Source organism: Peromyscus maniculatus, chromosome 19, assembly GCF_049852395.1.
Source record: "Peromyscus maniculatus bairdii isolate BWxNUB_F1_BW_parent chromosome 19, HU_Pman_BW_mat_3.1, whole genome shotgun sequence".
NCBI classification, from domain to species: domain Eukaryota; kingdom Metazoa; phylum Chordata; class Mammalia; order Rodentia; family Cricetidae; genus Peromyscus; species Peromyscus maniculatus.
In genome coordinates, this window is record NC_134870.1 from 25,271,510 (window position 1) to 25,293,809 (window position 22,300).

At 43.8% G+C, this 22,300-nt stretch overlaps 1 protein-coding gene across 2 annotated transcripts in view; it reads right to left on the reverse strand.

Moving 5' to 3' along the window:
- Sil1 (SIL1 nucleotide exchange factor) overlaps positions 1-22,300 on the reverse strand; it is a 254,748-nt gene that overhangs the window by 66,705 nt on the left and 165,743 nt on the right. For both annotated transcript variants that reach the window (XM_076554972.1, XM_076554971.1), the window contains 2 exons: positions 19,977-20,097; positions 10,614-10,713 (listed from right to left, as the gene is read on the reverse strand). In XM_076554972.1, the coding sequence (XP_076411087.1) occupies positions 10,614-10,713; positions 19,977-20,097 (221 nt within the window). The remainder of the gene's footprint in view (positions 1-10,613; positions 10,714-19,976; positions 20,098-22,300) is intronic.

Consider the following 22,300-nt stretch of genomic DNA (forward strand, 5'->3'; position numbering starts at 1 on the left):
TGCAATTTTGCTACTGTTACGAATAGTAATGTAAATATCTGATATACACAGTATCTGATATGCAACACCTGTGAAAGACCATTCCATCCCCAAAGGGGTCGTGACCCACAGGTTGAGAGCTGTTGCACTAAATAAATATGTGTTTTAAATTTAAGGAGGGCTGAATATGTAGCTCATTGGTACCTATGAGGCCCTCGGTTTGATCTCTAGTACTGAAAAAGAAATAAATAAATTCATAAAGTGACAGAAGGACAGCCTTCATGTCAGAGAAGCTCTGAGAAGTTCCACAACACTGAGACTCGAGAGATAAAATCCTAGAAGCTGATCCATACTTAGAAAGGAGGTGATAATCCGCCAAGGCAGGAGAGACATTTGCTGTATTTTTGTCAGGTTCTATGATAAAGAGCCAAGCAGCAGAGACTGCTCTGCGCTTTGGGAAAGGCTTTTGTTTTTGTTTTTTTAAAACCAAGAAACGAAAACTCTCATTTTCAATGATTTGGGTATTTTAAATCACAGTACTAAGGAAATATTGGTAGTACTACTTTTTCATTTCTGTATACATTTATACCTGACAGGAATTACTAGCATGTGTGAGGCCCTGTGGTTAATTCCCAGCACCATATAAACTGGTAATGGCAGCTCATCCAGCTCTCTCAGGAGCAGACGAAGGAGATCAGGAGTTGAACTGGCTACATGAACTCTGATGACAGACTGACCTTGCCCGCCCCCCGCCCCCCAAAAGAAAAGCTTGTAATGTTTCAAAAACCTGCTGGGATACTGATAGAAACTGCACTGAACTGACATACTTACTATGCTGAACCTTCCAATTCATGTACACAGTATGTCTACCTATTGAAGTCTATCTTACATCATCGTTCACCAACTCCTAACTTTCTGTATAGATCCTATGTATGCCTTCTTGGATTTATACCTAAATATTTTATTTTGGGGAGAAATGGCATTTGTGTTTTTTTATTTCAATTTCCAGATATTCATAGCTAGTATACAGAAATTCAACTGGATTGTGCTAATTTTACACCCTGAGACTTAGCTGAATTCACTAGAAGGGTGTTTTGTTTATTAGGGGTTCTCTAGGATTTATACTTAGATGATCTCCGTCATCGGGAAAGGACAGTTGGGTTGATTCTGTTTTTCTTTTCCAGTTTAAATGCCTTGTATCTCCTCTCTTTGCCTTACCGACTTGGTAAGGACTGTTTAAAATGAGTGATCTATTAGTCAGGGTTTTCTAGAACAGAACTTATAGAACGACTCTCTCTCTAGAGAGGGGGGGGGGTTATCGGAATGGCTTACAGGCTGTGGTCATAGGCAACAGAAGGTTCAAGAATCCAGTAGTTGTTCAGTCCACAAGGCTGGACGTCTCAGCTGGTCTTCTGTGTACACCAGAACCCAGAAGAAGGCGGCTCTAACGGGAGTGAAGAAACGGACTTGCTAGCAAGGGTGGAGCAAGCAGGCAAAGAGAGCGCCGCTTTCTTCTTTCACGTCCTCATACAGGCTTCCAGCAGAAGGCGTGGTCCAGATTAAAGGCGGATCTTCCTACTTCAAAGATCTAGATTACAAATGGTCTTACCACTTCAAATAATTTAATTAAGAAAAAAATTCCTCACAGGTGTGCCCAGGCATTTAGGTTTTAGTTAATTCCAGATATTGTCAAGTTGACAACCAATAATAGCCATCACAAGCGGTGAGTGACTAGTCTTGCCTTGCTCCTGAGTGCACTGGCAAAGTACTTAGCCTCTCACTGTCAAGTGTATTAGACAGGTTTGTTTTTTCTTCATAGTTCTCTTTATCAAATGGAGGAGGGTTTCTATTCCTGGGTTTTTTAAGTTTTCATCATAAACTGGTATTGAATTTCTGTCACAAGTTCTTAATATCTCAACGGATATAGGATGAGGTAATTTTTCTTCTTTAGCTGTAGACTGGTGGTTACAGGGATTGGGTTTTATGTCTTGGTTTGCTTGTTTCTGACTTTTTTGAGACAGAATCTTGTTATACAGCCCAAGTTGGCCTCCGATTCACAACTGTCTGTACTGGGACTGCAGGTGTGCCCCACCACACCTAGTGTGACTAGTCCTGTTACACAGAATAACAAATAAGTTGAGGTACTGTTTCTCTATGCAGCCCTGGCTGGCACTCTATGTAGACCAGGCTGGCCTCACAGTGCTGGGATTAAAGGTGTGCACACTACGTCCAGCTGGAATCAGTTTCTCATCTGTTATAAACCCCCTTCAGTTGTGGTGTTTTATTCTTTTTGTAAATTGCTGAACTTGGTTTGTCTCTATCTTATTGAGGATTTTTGCATCTATATTCATGAGGAGTGTTATTCTGAAGAGTTTTTTTTTTAATACTTTATCTGCATTAGGTAGAAGTATAACACAGGCCTCAAAATAAGCTAGCATCACTTCTGCTTCCATTTTCGGAAAGACTGTGCATAGTTGATGGTAATTACTTTTCAATGCTTGGTAGATACTGGCAGTCACACTATTTGATCCTCAAGAACTCTTTCTTGGTCCATTCTCACTACAAATCAAATCTCCTTAAAGGCTATGGACTCTTCAAATGGTTTCCTATGGGAAAGTAGAGGCAGCACATTCTTGATTTCTTGCAGTGCTGAGGACTGGATTGAGAGCTGTGAGTGTGCAAAGCTTCATCCCCAACGCTTGGTTTTCTGAAATGGGGGGAGGGGGTCTCTCTATGTAGCTCAAGGCTGGTCTTCCACCTGCACTCTCCTGCCTCTGCCGCTCAGATGCTGGGGTTTCAGGGGTACCACACCTAACCAGGTGTATTTTCACTTGGGCTCAGTTCACCATGACTTTTGACCTCCCTTGAGACTCTCTCTTTAACACAGACATCTGAAGATATTCTTGCCATTATGGGTTTATACTCTGATCCCTGGATGAGCAGAGAGAATACTCTGTAAATTCAATTCTCATAATTTTGTTGAGATTTGTTTTATAACTCAAGGTGCAATCTAACTTGGTGACTGTTCCTGGATACTATAAAAGAATGTATATATACTGCCAGTGTTGGGTAGGATGCGATACAAATATCACATTGTTCTGGCTGTTACTCAGCTTTTTCATGTCCTTTCTGGTTTGCTTTTTTAGAAAATCTGAGAAAGGGATGATGAAGTTCCTAAATGTAACTGTCGATTTTTTTGTTCATTCCTTTTAATTCTGTCAGATTTTGCCTCAAGCATTTTGACATAAAAATGAAAAATACTAAGATTACCATGTGTTTTAGTGGACTTACCTTTTATCATTATGCAACATCCTGCTTTATCACTGGTCATTTCCTATACTTTGAAGTCAGTATCACCTGATGTTAATACAGCTATTGTCTTTTTGAAAAAAGTAATGCTTGTGTGATATACTTGCCATTTTTTCATTTTTGACCACATCCTTTATTCTATTTGAGTGGGTTTTCTGTAGGAAGCATACGCTTGGGTTGTTTTAGTTGGTATAGACTATTCACATTTCATGTAACTAACTATCAGATCTCAAGTCTGCCATTTCTAGTCATTCTGTGGGTGTCCACTGGAGGTGGTGGTGGTTTGTTAGGGGCTTTGGTTGAGACTGTCTCTGTAGTCCAGACTGGCTTCCTGCCTCTACCCTCTCCAGCGCCGGTCTCTGTGCTTTGACTTTACCTTTCTTGTCTTCCTGTGACGGGCAACATACATTTTATAGAATCCACTTTGGTTTCTCTAGGTGTTTTTGTGTGAATACTGATTTCTCTAAGTACTGCAAAATACCTAAGGAACTGACTTGCTGCTGGCATCAGGATCTCAATCTCTGAGTGAAGTAGAGAAACTTGATTTCCAATTACATCACTTCCTTCTGTAAAATATCCCCAATGGGCATCAGGAACAGACCAAAGGATGTCAGTAATGTCTGCTCTGAGTATCAAACAATTTTACTATTCAAAAAGAGAGGGATCATCTGTGTCCCTTGTTTGTGTTCGCTGATCTTTCTCCCTTCCTGATGTTCCCAGTTTCCTCCTGTGATTCCTTCCACCTGTAGAAAACGTGGTCATTCTTTCGGGGTAGATGTACTGGCAACAAATCCCATCATGTTCCTTTGCTCAGAATGTCCTGGTTTTCCTCTCACTTCTGAAAGACAGAGTGTGGGCTACAGAATTTAAAGGAACGGTTCTTTCTTTTTGTACCTCTGAAAAGTGCAACGCACACTTACAGTCCCTAAGCTTTCGATGAAAACCCACTGTCCCTCCGTCCAGTCCCCTCGTATGTGCAGTTCCTCTGCTGCTGCCTCGAGGGTTTTCCTTCTTAGTGTTCAGCAGTCTTACTGTGCCGTATGGGTGCCGGCCGGCTTCCTCACTTTACTGCAGGGAGTCCACTTGGCTTCATGAACCTGTGGTTTTGTCTCTCACTACACTTGGGAATTGGTTACAATTTGTTCCTCATGGTTTCTTCAGCTTGTTTCCCAGTCCCACACTCTTTCTCCTCTCTGCTCGGAACACCAATGACACAAACTTTAGATCTTTTGTTGTCCCACAGGTGCAGAACACTCTCTTCATTTCCCCCAGTCTATCCGTAATCTAATCACTTTATAATTTTATTATCTCTTTCTATTCACTGAGCTTTTTCCCTGACACCTCTGTTATTGATTAATCCAGTGAACTTTTAATTTTATTTATTGTATTTTTCAGTTCAATTCATCACTTATCTAACTTTCAATGGCTTCAGTTACTCATTGTAACTATGGCACAAAGGTATTAAATAGAAAATTCCAAACAATTCCTTCTTTAAAAAATATATTAGCCAGGTGGTTGTGATGGTGCACGCCTTTAATCCCAGCACTCAGGAGGCAGAGGCAGGTGGATTTCTGAGTTTGAGGCCAGCCTGGTCTACAGTTCCAGGACAGCCTGGAGTACAGAGAAAAACCCTGTCTCGAAAAAACAAAACAAATAAGCAAACAAAATATTTTAATTATGTATGTTGTGGGAGATATATTCTCTCTCTCTCTCTCTCTCTCTCTCTCTCTCTCTCTCTCTCTGTGTGTGTGTGTGTGTGTGTGTGTGTGTGCTTCACTTCTTTGCTGACGCTCTGAGCTTTGATTCATTTCAAGAGTGTTAATAATTACTTGTTAGGCAATTTTAAAAACTGCTTTAAAAATTGTTACTAGACTTCTACTTTTGAGTCATTTCAGTATTAATGGCGTCTCAGTCTGCTCAGGCTACTATAACAAAATACCATAGACTGAGTAATTTAATGAACTTTTTTCCTCACAATTCTAGAGCCTGAGAAATATAAGCTCAAGTTGTTGGCCAATTCAGTTCCCAGCTGAAGGACCCTTCCTAGGGTGCAGCTAACACAAGAGAAAGGAGGGCTGATCTCTTCTTATGAAAGCTGCACCCCACACTCATGGCCTAAGCTTAATTATCTCCAAAGCTGTAGCTCCAAATGAGATGATATTGGTGGTTAGAACTTAAACACATGCCTTTGGGGGGAACATAAACATTCGATTCATAATACTACCAGTGTACTGTCTCAATTCTAAATTGTGATTTTTCCAGGTTCTTGATTAGATGAATGATTTTCAAGTATATGTTGGATAGCTGAGGTATGAAGTTATGGAACATTCTATTTAATCTTCTTTATTCACAGGTAGTCAGTCACCTGCTGGCTTTTGTATGTGCTGGTTCTAGCATCTGTACATGGGCTGTGACTCACATGACAGTAGTCTTTGGTGCCAGTCTGGCCTGTTCCTTTGGGCAACCTTCCCACTATAGTCTAATTCTCAACCTTTCACTGTTGGTCAGTGTTTTCTGGAGATAAATGAAAGGTTATGTCTAGGACTCATATGCATATTTTAACTTTTCAGATTCACTCTTACTCTTTCCAGACCCTTCGGCCTAGGGTGGCGGGGAGGGGAGGGCAAAGAGCACTCGGCTGCTGTCACTGGATGCAGGATCTTGCACGTGGAAGGGTAGTCCCCCTGTCGGCCTCTACTGACACCACCCTTGTAGGGCAACCGAATGCTCATGTTCAGAAACAAATAGTTCCTCCTGTTTGCTCCCTTTCCCCACTGACCCTACCCCAGAGGGCTCTGTGTGTGTGTGTGTGTGTGTAAACTGGTACACCAAGAAAGGATGCAGAGAGTAGCTACCAGGTAGAGGGCAGAAACTGCTACACTCTCATAGATACCACACAGATGAAGCACAGTAATATTACCAACTGCCATTGTGATCGGTGCAAGTTGAGGCTCCCCAGTTAATGTCTGCTGACCCTGGTACAGGAATCAGAATACATAATTTTATAATTCTAGACTCTCTTCCTTATCTTCTCCTGGTAATGAATGTATATTATGGGGTGGCAGTCAGGGTCCAGTGATTTTTGGCAGAAGTAGGATGGGTACTGTCAAAAAGTTCTTTTTTTTATAGACTACTCCTTTTCTAGCTAGAAAGTTTCTTTTAGTGTTTTAGAACCTGCTACTTAAGCTAAGCTTAGCAGCACATGCCAGTACGTGTCAGGCTAAGACAAGTGTATCACATATTTGAGTCCAGCCTGGGACACAATGCACTCCAGGTCACCCTAGGCTATGTACTGAAAACCTGTCTTAGAAAAAATCTTTTAAATTATCTAAAACCTGTTGGCATTTCAGCCTGAGAATCTCCAGTCCAGGATAGAATATGTGGGGCTAAAAGAAGACCCAGAAAGATGCTGACATGCCATTCCTAAAGCTCCAAGGTCCCTGTGCAATATGTCACTTTCTTACCACTTTTTGGAAATCTCCGTATTGCATCTACGCTTATATCCAGGGGTTATCTTGAGTGGGGCAGCAGGGAACTCGAGCCTGCCATAGAGTCAAAAGCTTGAAGTCACACCATTTTCTAGTCACATTTAAACATTTTTACATTTATTTATTTAATGTGTGTATATATGTGTACGGTGATATTTTATTTGTGCTGAAATGTGATTTTATTTGTATGTTAATAAACAAAATTGCCTGGGGATCAGAAGTAAGAGCAAGCCATTAAGAAGTCTGGTGGTGGTGGCACACGCCCTCAATCCCATCACATGGCAGGCAGAGTCTCTGTGTGTTCAAGGACACAGCCAAGCGGTGACCTGAACCTTTTATCCCAGTACGAACCATAGAGACCTGGAGGTCTGTATAGACAGGCAGTGACGAGGAAATCATGTGGTTGGGTTTAGAGCCAATGAGAAGGTAGAACAGAAAGGCAATAAAAAGACAGATCACACAGGAGACGGTCTCTCTCTCAGCAACTGGTAAGCTAAAGGCTATTCACTAATGCTCTGATCTCTTAGGCTTTAACTCTGTATTTGGCTCTGTGTTTCTTATTTACTAAGACCGTTTAGAATTTCATCTACATATGTGTGTGTACATACATGTATGTCATGGCACATGCATATGTGCGTGCATGTGTGTAGATCAGAAGATAAACTTGCAGGATTGAACTCGGGTCATGAGGATTAATAGCAAGTACCTTTATATACTGTGGCATCTTGCTATCCCTGAGACAACTTCTTTGAGGAGCAAGAAAATTCATCTAAATGTATTAAAGTCACTATCAATTCAAGAGACAGATACCCTTTCTCCTGCAGATTTCATGTCAAATCTGAGAAACACAATTGAGAGATACGGCCAATATCTGACAGGATTGTTTTTTATAGAAAGCAAGAGTGTCAACCTGTTTTTACACCGAGTTACATAAAACAGACTTAAAAACTAATTAGCTAACAGTATGAGAGGCTCTGGAGCCAGGAACAGGAGACCTGTAAAACACAAAACACAGCAAACAACAAACCCAAGCCTACTTCAAGCCAATCTGCTTGTTCCAGAGCCAGTGCTGACAGCACATGGCCAGTGAACTGAGTCAGTCCGGACCAGCTCCACACGAACCCAGGTGCAGCTCCTCTGTGCAGAGCTAACACTTGACTCCAGCCTCCTGAGTGCTGAGATTCTAAAAGTGGGGAGAGGGAGGGGGCTCCACCCAGCAGCCACTAAAGTCTTCCTTTTAAGCTGCTCTGTGAATCCCTTTGCAGATGGGAATGGATTCTTTAAACAATGGAAAAACTTACGATCTTTGCCCTTACATTTTTCAAATTTTTCACCAATTGCTCATAGTTTTCCACACTAGTTAAACTCTGAGAAGAAAATGTCACTGTCTGAAGAGGAACTTCAATCACACTTACCCAGGGAAGCAGAGAGGAGTAAGGTTAAGTGGGTTTTCACCCCAGGAGAATTGGACCCACGTGATGCCCAGAGGGAAGGTGACAAGTGAGGTCTAAAGCCCTGGCCACAGGGACACCAATCTGGAACCCAGGCTCCCAGACACAGGCATTCTCCCGGCCTCTCCTTTACTGGGTGGCACCTTCGCTTCTCTTCACCTCTCTCTGGCCAACCGATGCAGCAGGAAAGCAGAATCCCGTGCATCGCTTCCTCTCACATGCTAAAGCGGTCATCCTACCTCTTCCTTCTCTTATTTTTTAGATTTATATTTACATGTGTGTATAAGTGTCTCACCTGCATGTACATATGTGTACCATGTGTGTGCCTGGTACCTACAGAGGTCCGAAGAGGGCACTGGATCCCTGGGACTGTAGTGACAAAAGGTTGTGAGACACCATGTGGATGTTGGGGATCAAAACAGGGTCCTACACCAAGAGTAACAGATCTTCTTCTCCACTGGGCCAAGTCTCCAGCTGGCCCCTTCCTTCTAACACACACTCTCCAGGATGGACATGTGATGTTGTTAAGCTAACTAAAGATAGGAAGGCTTTGGGGGTTTGTGCTGGTTTGGCTTGGTTATCTGAGACAGAGTCTCTATACAGTCCACACTGGCCTGCAAACTTCCTATGTAGTTTGGCAAGCCTAGAACTCAAATGATCCTCCTGCTTCAGCCTCTAGAGTGCCAGGTTTACAGCACTGGAGTTACAGGAGTGTGTCACCGTGTTTGGCATCTCATCTCATTTATAAATCTCTCCATTTTGACGGTTTTTGCCCTACGAATCTACAAGTGTTTTCAAATACATGAAGTTCTTGCTGACTTTTACTGTTGTGTTCCACTGATTAGCAGACTGGTGTTTTGACATCTGATAAAATGCATTCTGGGTTAGTTTATCATCAGTTCTGTTAGGTGGTCTTTGAAAGGAAAACAGTTGGCTGCTTCATTGGGTTCTGAGGACAAATGTTGGGTAATACACAGAAAGACTCAAACATCATAATCTTTTGCCTCAGCCTCCCTGAGATTACAAGTGTGTGCTTTAGCGCATCCTAAGTAGGTCAGCACCAGCCCCACTCTGAAGGTTCATTAGTCTCAGAAACACTTCTAAAGAACCTGAAGGATTCCTGGGACTCATGTGGTAAAGAGAGAACCAATTCTAATAAGTGGTTTTCTACCTGTACACCACAGCTTGCACCTCCCCAAACCTACAAAGTAAACACATAAATAGAATTTAAAACATTTATAAATCTAAAGGACCTAAGCCATTCTGAACTAACATACAAACTGTCCAGAACCTAATGCTGCCCTTTTAAGACTCTCCCAGCACTCAAGACAAAGGGCCAAGAGGCAGTCAATGGCAAACAGGGTCTGTGAAGAAGAAAAAGAGATCTACAAAGCAGCTGTTAAGGAAGGTTCTTTCTGGGCCACCAGGTCCCAATGGGAATACATAGAAATGTGTTGTGATTTTCCCCGGAGCGCATGTGAACTCATGGTCCATGCCAAAGTATTATTTCTTCCTGGCATAGCTGTATCAGTGAGCTCTCCCAGAAATCAGGGGAACAAATTCTTCTGCTTGTCCTTCTTATACCTTAGCCTGTGTGGAGATTTAGGGCTGGTTGTTATTGGTCATGTGGGTGCTAGAAACCGAACCCAGGCCATATGCAGGGGCAGACAGTGCTCTTAACCACAGAGCCATCTCTCCAGCCCTATTAAAACAAACAAACCCCAAATCTGTGTCTAACCTCATTGTTCAGTGAGGGTTCTGGGTTATAATCACTTCTGTTTTATTCTACAATTCCTCCAAACATGTAGAACATTGGATCCTAGCCTAAAAAAGAAACACTCTGAGCAGTATTTTATTTACTTATTTATTTTTAAAGATTTATTTATTTATTTATTATGTATAGTATTCTGTCTACATGTATGCCTTCAGGCCAGAAGAGGGCACCAGATCTCATTACAGATGGTTGTGAGCCACCATGTGGTTGCTGGGAATTGAACTCAGGACCTCTGGAAGAATAGCCAGTGCTCTTAACCACTGAGCCATCTCTCCAGCTCTGAGCAGTATTTTAAAAATAGTATATAAAGATGCTGGGCAGTGGTGGTACACACCTTTAATCCCAGTGCTCAGGAGGCAGAGGCAGGCAAATTTTGAGTTTTAGGGCAGCCTGGTCTATACAGCAAGTTCCAGGGCACCTAGGGCTACACATAAAAACCAAAAAACAAAACAAAACAAAAAAAATAGTTTTTTTTAAAAAACATAAAGGTTTTTTTAATTTGTCATAAATCCCTTTTCAAATTATTTTACATTATTATTCTAGGCCTACTACAAAAGCTTCCGGGAAATCAGTCTCTCCTGGCAAAAGCTAACAAGAAAGACCATCACATACCTGCTCATCCTTTGACTTCTCCGTCTCCACTCCCTCCTTGAATTTGGCCAGTGCACTCTTGAGGTCCTGAGATGTGTAGGTGTTGGTGTTGATGTCCAGCCTGCCCACACAGAAGCTGAGAGTCAGAAGAGACGCACTTCTCCGAGACGGACAGTGCCGACTGGTGACTTGGCTCCCAGTGTAAGCTTGGCCAGTCCAGTTCTAACTCTTAGCACACTGTCATACCTCTGCCATGGGGCAGCCGGAACCCAACAGGGTAACTGCACTTGAAGCCCAATGGGGGTTATTTCACAAGACAGAAGGAACGGAGGCCTACACTGGACTACTACTGGCTTGTAACTAGCTGCTCGGGGCGGAAGCCTGTCTGTGCTCCTGCCTTCTGAGCCTGAGACCCAGCAGAGCCTCCGGGGGCAATGGATTCAGACACAGGAGTAACAGGCACCCCATCTATAATCCTCTGGGAAGCAGAGCAGGGACCCGAGACCTCCAAAATGTCCCAGACTTGGTTTGACAAGCCAACTTGTCTTGGATAATGAAATGGGTAGATTCACACATTAAAGCCAATGTTTGAGCACAGAGGGGGTGTATCTCAGTCCAACAGGGGAACAGACATGAGAGACCCAGGAGGAGAATCACCAGTCACCTTCTCCAATCATCTCCAAGAAGATGGAGTAAAGGAACCAATCTGGCAGTAATCTCAAGGACCAACGGAGACGACAGAGGTTTCCTGCCCAAACCCCCGGGGCTGATTGACTTCAGCCAGCCATCCTGACTGGAGAGAGAGCCTCTTCGGTGGGAACAAAGTGAGGTCCCATCCTGAGCTCTCAGCTCAGTCCGTGAACAAAGGCCAGAGCAAGTGAGCTGGCCTTTAGCAAGACTGTCCAGCTGTGGTTCGATTAAAGACACAGCAGGACAGTTTACTGGTTAAGAAGGGGAAGGGGAGTACACAGACATCAGTTCTTAACACATGTACCCAAACTCTGAAGAGTCATACAATGTATTCATGTACTCAAACTCTGAAAAGCCACATGTTGTTTCTCTTTGAACTTAGTCCAGTGATGTTCCAGCCTCAGACTTGACAAGTTTTCCCTAAGACCTCACATAACAATCAAATGCTCATGATCCTCAATTCCATTGACTTACAATTTCATGTCACATACAGTACATACTCAAAATTTCCACCATTCATGGCACATTATCACAATTGTTAGGAAAATGGACTGCCATGACCAGAGACAGTTCTGACAGGGCAAGGACTGAGGAGTAGATTTTTGGGAAATGGTTTTACTGGAAACACAAAACCAGATCTAACTGAAAATATTCCAGACACAAATGCACAACTGAGATTGTGAACTGCCATTTAATGTGCTTTGTATTGCAGGATAGGAAACTAGCCCCTCTATGGAATGCTATGGTGATCTCCTCAGATAGTCACAGTCTCTCCTGATTCAGTATCCTGCTATTTTCTGGTTTACCAAAAAAAATAAACAAACAGTGAATGATTTAACCTCTTAAAAAATCATTTACACTTTAAAAATGGGACGAGGTGGGATTCCCCCTGCTTCTAAAAATGTTTCTAGAGCTACTAAAAAACTCTGATTTATAAAACCATTGATAAAAACACTCCTCTGAGTTGCACAAGCAGGGAGGTGCAGCCCGCTGACAGACAGGATGCACGGTCAGTCACACCCGGCTTCTGCCTCTTCTACTTGTGAGGCTGACCTCCGGTTTTCCTCCTCTCCATTTCCTGCAGGTAGATCTGCAGTTTGCTAGTCACCGCTGCAGACTGTCTGCCCTTCGCTCTCTCTTCCCTTTAGTTTGCACTGTTCCGTCGGATGATTTACCCTTCCCCTCAGCTTTTCCACTTGCATCTACCACAGCAGGGTAGGCTTGGTCCACCGCCTCATGGACCGAGTTGGGCTGCACCTCTGCCTAACCTCAGAGGCTAACCTTCCTCTTGGGCATCGTGGCAGCACAGGGTAGGAGGCGTGTGCAATGCTGGACCTGCCACAGAGTGGCATGGCCTAGCTGCCAGCCACACAGAACTGCTGGGGCAGCGAGAGAACAGGACATTTCAGAGGAAGGGAAATGGCTACTGTCCTGCTCTGTTCCAGATTCCAACAGGTCTCAACCTTTATCAGAAGGACGAGTGTTCAGGACTCTCCTCATTCAGCTCTGATTCATCATAAAGAGTCTTTAGGGATCTGAGGAAAATACTTGATCTCGCTCAACCTCAGTCCCCATCTGAGAGGCACTATCGCTGACCACTCCCTTTCTTGAGGACTAACTCATGTCAGCAGGGGCTACTCCTTTAGAGGTGCATTTCATTCGAATGAACAGCACAGTCTCAAAGTAGGGGAGATACAAGGTTCTCTCCCTCCACTGCCAAGCACATGAGAATACCACTGCTCTGTCTCCATCCTTGGGAGCTAAGGATTAAGGAGCTACAGGGGAACAGGTTCTCCTCTTCTTCGACTTGGCAAGACTAATCCCATTTTGCCTTGCATCTAATTCCTGTCTAGCACACGAGAGACACAGGTCAACCTCGTCTATCTAGCAAGTTCCAGGCCGGCCACAACAACACAAAAGACGGGATGCCTCACTATGTAGCTTTGGCTAGCCTGGAACGTTGCAATTAGACAGGGCTGGCCTCAAAGCCGGCCTGGAGCTGCCCTGTCTCTGCCTCCTGAGAGCTGGTTTGTTTTTATTATTTTTCTTCCTGTTCACATCGCCATTGCTCTAACGCAGATTCTGTCCTTACCACACTGCTAACACTGTTCTGTTTCTGTTGTTTGTCTTTTGGGGGGCAGGGTCTCATACTTCTCAAGCTGGGCCCAAATGTGCTGGGAAGCTCTGAGTATGATCTCGAACTTCTAATCCTCCCGCTTTTACATTGAACTAGAGATGGCCCCACAACTTCATGCAGACGAGCCACGCCCTCCCCGAGCTGAGCACATTCCCAGTCCCGTACCCGCTGTCTAACACTGTTCATCAAATTACCCATGACTGACAGTCAGACCCAATGGATTCCCCACTGACTTCACGTTCCTCTACCAATCAGCAGTATCTGATAGCTTCTAACTCTCCTGGTTTGTTACTATGCTAGCCTGGCTCATCATTCCTCCTCTATCTCTTCACAATGCCTCCTCTCCTACCTGAAACCCTATATGCTGGAATGCCTCAGAGTTCCATCCTGAACAACCTTCTTTTTTTTTTTTTTATCTCTAGGGTGAGGTGAGAAATGGCTATGGCTTGTTCCTTTGTTTCTCTGATCTTTCAGCATTTACCCTGATATATGGCTCTGGGTTTTTATTAAGACAAATTAGGATTCATGCTACATTAGAGTGAGACATTAAAATATTTATCTGACAGTGATACCCACACTAATATCTGTAGCAGGAATCTTAACAGTTCTTATTAATAAAATCAAACCTGGGGCCAGTTATTGGGGTGAAATGCTGGATGGTCAGAGAAACAGAATAAGCCACAGCTACCTCACCTCGTCAGATCCTCAGCTGGTCCTGTTTCCTTAGACTGGAAGCCTCTGAGTCCTCATCTAGAATGGGTCTCAGCTGAACTGCTGCTAGAAGCCTGAAAGCTTAACCAGCTAAATGCTTAACCAGCCAAATGCTTCTAGTTTCTGGTTTCCATGCCTTATATACCTTTCTGCTTTCTACCACCACTCCCTGGGATTAAAGGCTTGGCTTTCTGGGATTAAAGGCACGATGAGTCACCATGCTTGTCTGTATCCTTGAACACATGGATTTCTGCCTCTGGAATGCTAGGATTAAAGGCGTGGGCTACCACTGCCTATCCTCTATGTTTAATATTGTGGCTGTTCTGTCTCTGACCCCAGATAAGTTTATCAGCATGCACAATATTTTGGGGAACACAATACCACAGATATCTTTAGTTCAAACCCCTCCCCTCAAACAGCAGGATATTATACAACTACCTGCTTAGGATTAATCTTGATTTTCATGATTATTTTTCAACTTTATTCATCAGGTTGGGTGGGTGCTGAGGGGGAGAGTGCTGAGGGGGACTGCTGGGGGAGGCATTTCCGGGTCAGGCGGAAGCCTAGCACAGGGGAATCTCCCAGGAGTCTATGAGGAGGACCCCAGCTTTGACTTCTAGCAATAGTAGGTAAGTAGCCTGGACTGGCCGTCTCCTATGACCAAATTGATGCCTGGCCCAACTGTCAGCACATAGGCATCATCCAGCAACTGATGGAGGCAGATGCAGACCCACAGCCAGACATTATGATGAGTTCAGGAACTCTGCAGAGGAGGAGAAAGGATTGTACGAGCCATAGGGGTCGAGGACACCAAGAGAAGGCTCACACAATCAACTAACTTGGGCTCATAGGAACTCTCAGAGACTGAATCAACAACCAGGGAGTCTTCATGAGACTGACCTAGGCACTCTGCATATATGTTACAGTTGTGTAGCTTGGTCCTCTTGTGGGACTCCTAACAGTGGGAACAGGGCCTGTCTCTGGCTTTTGGAACCCTACTTCTCATACTGGGTCGCCTTGCCCATGGGGAGGTGCTTAGTCTTACTACAACTTGATATGCCGTGTTTTGTTGATACTCACGGGAGACTTGTTTGTTCCTGGATGGAGACAGAAGAGGAGGAGATTGGAGGGTGGGAGGCAGAGAACAGGGGAGAGGGACAGGGAGGGGAGAATGGGGAAGGGGCTACAGCCGGGATGTAAAATAAATAGATGAATTTAAAGAACAAGAAATCCATACCTAGGGGTTTTGCATACCTGTGAGTGTATCTGTGGAGACTGCTAGAGGCGGTTAGCTACTGAGGCCCTGTCCTAACCATGGGCTTAACTTCTTGATGGATTCATAAACGACGGCACTTGGGGAGGTGACAGAGGTAGATCCCTGTGAGGGAGGCATGTCCTGAGCTGTATCTTCCTGTACCTGCCCTGCTCTCCACCATGTAAATCACCCTGCTCTGCCATGTCCTCCCTACCACGACAGTGTGACACTTGGGCAACTTCAAGTCCAAATAAGTAATTCCTTTCACAGTAAGGGGGAAACTGGCTACCGTATTATCTCATGTATCTTTGGTCTCAGAGGTCCTTTGTTCAAAAACACGACAATAAACACCCACCTACGTTAATTTACTGGGGTACAGGTGTGGTTCCACAGCGTGTACGCGGGAGTTAGAGGACAACTTGCCGGTTCTGGTTCTCTCCTCCCGCATGGTCCCGGGGATAAACCTCAGGTCATCAGGTTTGACAGCAAGTGCCTTTACCCTCTGAGCCAGCCAGCTAGCCCATCCAAGTGAGTCTCAGATGCTTAACACATACTTCACACTTACTTAATAAAAAATATCACTCATGATACTTGTCTCTAAAAATCTGGTCCAACTGCAACTTTTCTATTTCAAAAAATAGCACCTCTAAGCACTCAGTGGTTCAAACCCCAAAGCGAGGCCTCATTCCAATCTTCTCCCCTCTCCACCTCTACATCGGAGTCACCAGCAAGTCCTTTTAGCTACACTTCCAAACTAACTCTAAATTCACCCACTCTACATCATGATGCCCTGGACTTAGTCACCACTGGGTCTGGTCCCACGAAAATGGTGGCCTGGTGGCTTCTGCTTCTTTCTCTGGTTTCAATCTCTCATCCAGACACAACGATCATTCTGGTAAGCTACAGTAAGCCACTCTCTTGCCTAAAACGCTCTAGTCCTTTCTGCTATACTTGGAGGTGAACGGAGAGCATTGAGAACGTCCCCAACACTCCACATGCTGTGTCCGGGCCCCACACATCGACCACTCCATTCCCAGCTCCTCTCAGTCCCCGGGGCACCTCTTCCTCTAACCACTTGAATCATCTTCCTGTTTGTCAAACTTGATGACGCCCGGGGCTCTGCCTTTTGTTCCATCTGCTTGAAATGCTATAACCCCCCAATTTACCAGCATAATGCTTGAGGAATTTAAATTCTCTTTCTTTAGCCTTCAGTTCAAATATGCTGATGAGGTCTGCCTTCCCAAATCATCCTATCTAACATGGGCTCCTGCAGAGACTCATTACCTTGGCTCATTTCTTCCCTAGAACTTATTATAATTTGTAATTATCTTACTCATATGTTTATTTTCTTGGTTTTCTGCCTCCACTCACCTCATGGAGGTTACCACTTGTCTGTTGCGTTTCTTACTGTTTCCCCAATGCCTGTCACAGGCATTCAGTAGTCTTTGTGAAATGAGTTAGAACAGCAGGTAAACAGCTTGTCTTTGGCTTATCTCTTCACCACTATAGCAACCACAGCATGGCAAATGCCTGACCAAGGTGGTACAAGTCAATGGAGTAGAATCTGTCTGTCCTTCACTCTAACATAGGAGGAAGTTTCAAAGAAGATTCCAGGGCAAATAGATGTTTGCTCTATTAAGATGTTGACAGGATGTAGAATAAAGCTTTTATGCCTTTCATGCCTAAAAATATGCTTGAAGTCCTAAGGCAGGGTCTCTGCCCCAGGCTTAGAGCCCAAAGGGATCATAGCTCTAAGTAGCAATGTGGCCAGCAGGACTAGTGGAAAGGCTTGGCTCCCCTAAGTCTCCAGCCCAGTGGTTTACTGACTCATCTGAACAACCTGATGATAGAAGGCTGTATGCCTTGTCTTCCACCACACACTAATCAGATAACCAAAACACTGCCAATGTCAGGATGCTGGCTCTTACGCCCCAAGCCTCTGTCCCCAGGCCACTGCTCCACAGTCAGGAAGATGCAGGGAAATGAGACTAGAGAATGTGGGATGAGACTCTGTCCAGACGGGCTGCAGCAGCTGAGAAAGGGAAATGCCCAGCATATCCTGGGGGATTCTAGGGCAAAGCTCTCAGAAGCAGTTCACAGGAGAAAAGCAGAGGAAAAAGTGGGAACCAGTGTTCTTCCTCCTTATGGTGTCTCTACAGAAGGCTTCTGCTCTAGAGCGGCGACTCCCAACCTTCCCGATGCTGCAACCCATTAATACAGTTCTTCATGTTGTGAGGACCCCCAATCATAAAATTATTTTGCTGCTACTTCATAATTGTGATTTTGCTACTGTTATGAATCATAATATAAATATCTGATATACAGGATATGTGATATGTGACCCCTGTGAAAGGGTCATTCAACCCCCCCCCCCAAAGGGTCAAGACCTGCTCTAAAAGCACTGTTGAAAAAGGGGGCAAAGTCAAAGTAGAAAGCGCTCCTTCTGAGGGCCTGCGGTCGGGGTAGGGGAGGTGGGAGGCCTACAAAACAACAAACCGATAGCTCTCAGTTAATAAGTTCCTGGGTCAATATTCCTAAGCCAAACAGGAGGTTAGCTTTTTCGTTAAAAGGTAAGAATTGGACTAAGTGTGAGAGAAGAGTTCAAAGTGCCTGGATACACTGAAGCATGTGGACATGCATGCTTTCTGGAGGGGTCAAAGGTTAGCAGGGTTGTACACTGATACCTGATTATTCTTATATGGCTGTGAGAAAGGAATAATTGTATGATTTGGGCCACTGCAGGTATAGGCCTATATGAAGAGAAGGGAAGAAGGAAGAACTTCCCTAGTCTGGGATGATGACAAACGCCTCCACTGTAATGTAAAAACTGTCCAAATCTGCCCATGCTCCCTTGTGGGTTTTGTGAGTGGCACTTGACTAATCAGGCATATGGACCAGCTAAATCTCTTGGTCAGGTATGTCAAGGAAGGTCGTAGAACTGGAGGGATGGCTCAGCAGTTAAGAGAGCTTGCTGCTCTTCCAGAGGACCTGAGCTCAGTTCCCAGCATCCATGTTGGGTGGCTCACAACCACCTGTGACTCTAGTTCTAAGACATATGACACCCTCTTCTGACCTCTACAGGCACCTCACACACGCCATATATATAAACAAATACACATTTTTTTTAATGAAATAAAAAGAAAAAAAGAGTAGGGTAGTGGAGGCACAAGCCTTTAATCCCCATACTCAGGAAGCAGAAGCAGGTGATTCTCTTTGAGTTCGAGGCCAGCCTGATCTACAGAGTGAGTTCCAGGACAGCCAAGGTTACATGGAGAAACTCTGTCTCAAAAACAAACAAACAAATAAATAAATTAAATTAAAATGCAGAAAGAAAGAAAGAAAGAAAGAAAGAAGAAAACAAAGAAAGAACCAGGTCTCTAACATCCCTTTATAGTTTATATACAAAACTGTAAAATTTGCGAAGCTACTAATAATCAAAAAGCTGAATAGGACCTATTTAATGTACAATTAATTCCAAATAATTTACATGTTTCAGGAGAGGGTCCACAAACTCCCTGTAATAACCAGTTAGTACTTTAAGCTTTGCGACTGTCTCGACTCCACCACTATAGCAAGAAGGCAGCCACAGACGACATGTGAACAAAGGAGCATCTGAGTTCACATCATTTCCACAGTCACGACATATTCCTCATGGTTTTTCTAACCATTAAGGTAAGAACCAACTTAGTTCGCTGGCCATACCCAAACAGGCAGCAGTCCCAACATGCACAATCACAGGTGTCTGGTCCCTGGGTTAAAATGCTATCTAATATAAATACTGAGAAGTCTAGAAATCCCGGCCACCACGTGCCTGAGTTTCCTTTCCTCTCTGTCAGGAAACACTAAGCAAGGGAAACTTGTTAATTTGAGGGAATTAACAGGAAAAATAGAAACTGTTAATTCTCTAAAATCAAATCGCTTGAACTGGTTATTAAAAAGTTAGGAACCCTGGAAGCACCGGGAAAGTGGTAGTTTCTACTCATGTACTACGAGAAAGCCTATTTTAACACTGACTAACGAGAGGAAAAGTTAGTCTGAATTAAAGACTTCTAAAGGCAATTTTATTGTTCACCAAGGAAGTATCACCGAAAAGCAGAAGGCCTAACAGGCTTGTTTTAATGAATAGATGACTCACCGGTAATCAGCACATTAATTGTTGGGATTCAAAGGGGTGCTCTTAGAGAACTGGGAAACAGCTTCACTTTTAAGACAGGTTAAGCATTCCCCTACAGCACCTATTTTCTTTGCAAGATATTTCTTTCCAAAGATGGAGGGAGTAAATTCCATAAAACCCTGACAATTTTATCACAAATTGTTCACTGCTAAATTTCAAATAAAAATGGTAACACACCTAGCCTGTCATGGTGCACGCCTTTAATCCCAGCACTCGGGGGTAGAGGCAGGCGGATCTCTGAGTTCAAGGCCAGCCTGGTCTACAGAGCGAGTTGCAGGACAGACTGGGTTACACAGAAAATCCATGTCTTGAAATAACAAACAAATTCACACTCATGAACTGGGTAACATTGTTAGTATTTCCAAATCAATGTCATTTCATTACTAAGGCTCCTAGTCCCTAGGACCAATATAGTACCTTTTGCCTTTTTTAAATCCTTTCAAATTATTCTGGAATTTGTCTTCTTGTTGGAGTTTCACCTCTCTTGCTCCAGTCTGTAGATTCAGTCGCACATGGGATCCTGCAGGAACAGCCTGACCTGAAAGTCAGGAACAGAGAAGTTACAGGGGTACAGGAACCTTGGCGGGACAGTGGGGTGGAATGGCTGGTACACACCAACAGGTCTGAGCAGTTTCTGAAGATCAGTTTACCTCTTTGACCCAGCTCTCTGTGTCCTGGCTCCCACACTCTACTCACACAGACTATTTTACTGTTCTGTAAAAGAGTCTATAAGACGTTAAGGTAAGGTGGTCAAAAGGACCCACAATCTTAAGATCAACATCTGCTTATAAGAATGTGATTATGAGCCGGGTGGTGGTGGCACACGCCTTTAATCCCAGCACTCGGGAGGCAGAGCCAAGCGAATCTCTGTGAGTTCGAGGCCAGCCTGGGCTACCAAGTGAGCTCCAGGAAAGGCGCAAAGCTACACAGAGAAACCCTGTCTCGAAAAACCAAAAAAAAAAAAAAAAAAAAAAAAGAATGTGATTATGAAGTCTACTTTGCACCTTTTGTGAGCATGGCTAATAAGCTTTGCTGTATGCAGTGGGTAAATGCTGGATAACTCCTCAACCACCATCACTACATGGTGACATTACTCTCTTTTTCTGTTACACCTTTCTTGCCCCTCCCTTGAAAGTCGCACAGCATCCAGGATATCCCAGAATGCTAGCAAGCTTTGTAGTTCATCACCCTCATTTTTAAAACCAGGCTCTTTTGCATCTTTTCCCTGATCACAGGAACTGTATTTCTTCCTTTTGGATTTCCCCAGCCTGTATGCCAGAGGTTGGTATATAAAGTAGGTGGTTCATAACACTCATGCATAAGAAAAAGGAAGCTGCTGGGCTTGGTGATGCATGCCTTTAGTCCCAGCACTCTCGAGGCAGAGGCAGGCAGATCTCTGAGTTCAAAGACAGCCTGGTCTACAGGGCTACACAGAGAAATCTGCATCAAAAGAAAAAAAGAAAAAGAAAAGAAAAAAAAAAAAAGCAGCAAGATATAGCAGCCAAGGAAGCAGGCAGCAGAGCTAAGAGAAACTGAAAAACTACGCCCACTTATCTCAGAGGAACAGATCCATTAGCAGGGGAAACAAGTGTTGTAAATGGATGGGTTATGTGTACGCAATGCACAAAAGTACCCAGGGATAGTTTACAAGCAACTATGCCAATATCACGTACTACAAATAGAACATTACACTCATTCATTCAATCATTCAGGGAAATTCATTTACCAGGCAACTATTACACACCAGACCACCATGGTAGCTTCTAGGAATAGGAAAATAATTTTTCTGTAGGTTCTAGAAATAAAAAAAAATGATTTATTGTTCTCACCATGTAACCTAGCTATCCTAGAACTCATTATGTAGCCCAGGCTGGCCTTAAACCCTTAATCCTCTTACCTAAGCCTCCTAAGTGCTGGGATTACAGGTATGTACCAAAACATAGAGCACGCCAGCACAGAGATGATTATCAATGGCTGCAAAGATTGACAGTTCATAGAAGGAACTTTTTGGAGACTGGAAATTTGAAACAAAAATGATGCTCCTAAAACTGGGGGTGGTGGCACATACCTCTAAGCCTGGCATTCAGGAGATAAAGGCATGAGATGAATGAGAACTTTTCTTAAAAAAAAAAAAAAAAAAGATTTTAATTCTGACACTTGGTCATTGCCTGTTTTCTCGGCCAGAGGATGGTCCTGTGTATTGGCACTGAGCTTGATTCAGGAACTCAAAATAGAAAACAGGCATGGTAGTAATACCTCTAATCCCAACACTTAGAGCCTGAGGCAGGAGAATTTTGAGTTTGAGGCTAGCCTGGGTACTCAGTATGAGGACACTCTGAGCTACATAGTGAGACCTTTAAAACAAAAGTGACAATCTGAAAAATTCATTGTAAGGGAAAAACAAACAAACAAACAAACCATAGCACAAGCCCTCTCAAGATGGTCACAGGAACTCAGAGACTACATAGCACTAAGGCAGCAGAGTCTGAGCGTTCTCAATGCTAGCAGGACCACAGTAGATTCTTGAGTGACTGTAGCCACTCTGCCTCCAACCAAGGGACTGGGAACCACCACACTGTGACGTGTCCTCTCCACCCTGCCAGTCCACTGCAGAAGGAGCGGCTGTAGCACTGGCTAAAACACACAGAACCTACGGTCCACCTAAGCATCTGCTCTAAGGACAGAGTGTATTCAAGTCAGAGCAGGGAACGTCCTTCCTTGGAAAAGCTTTCTAATAAACT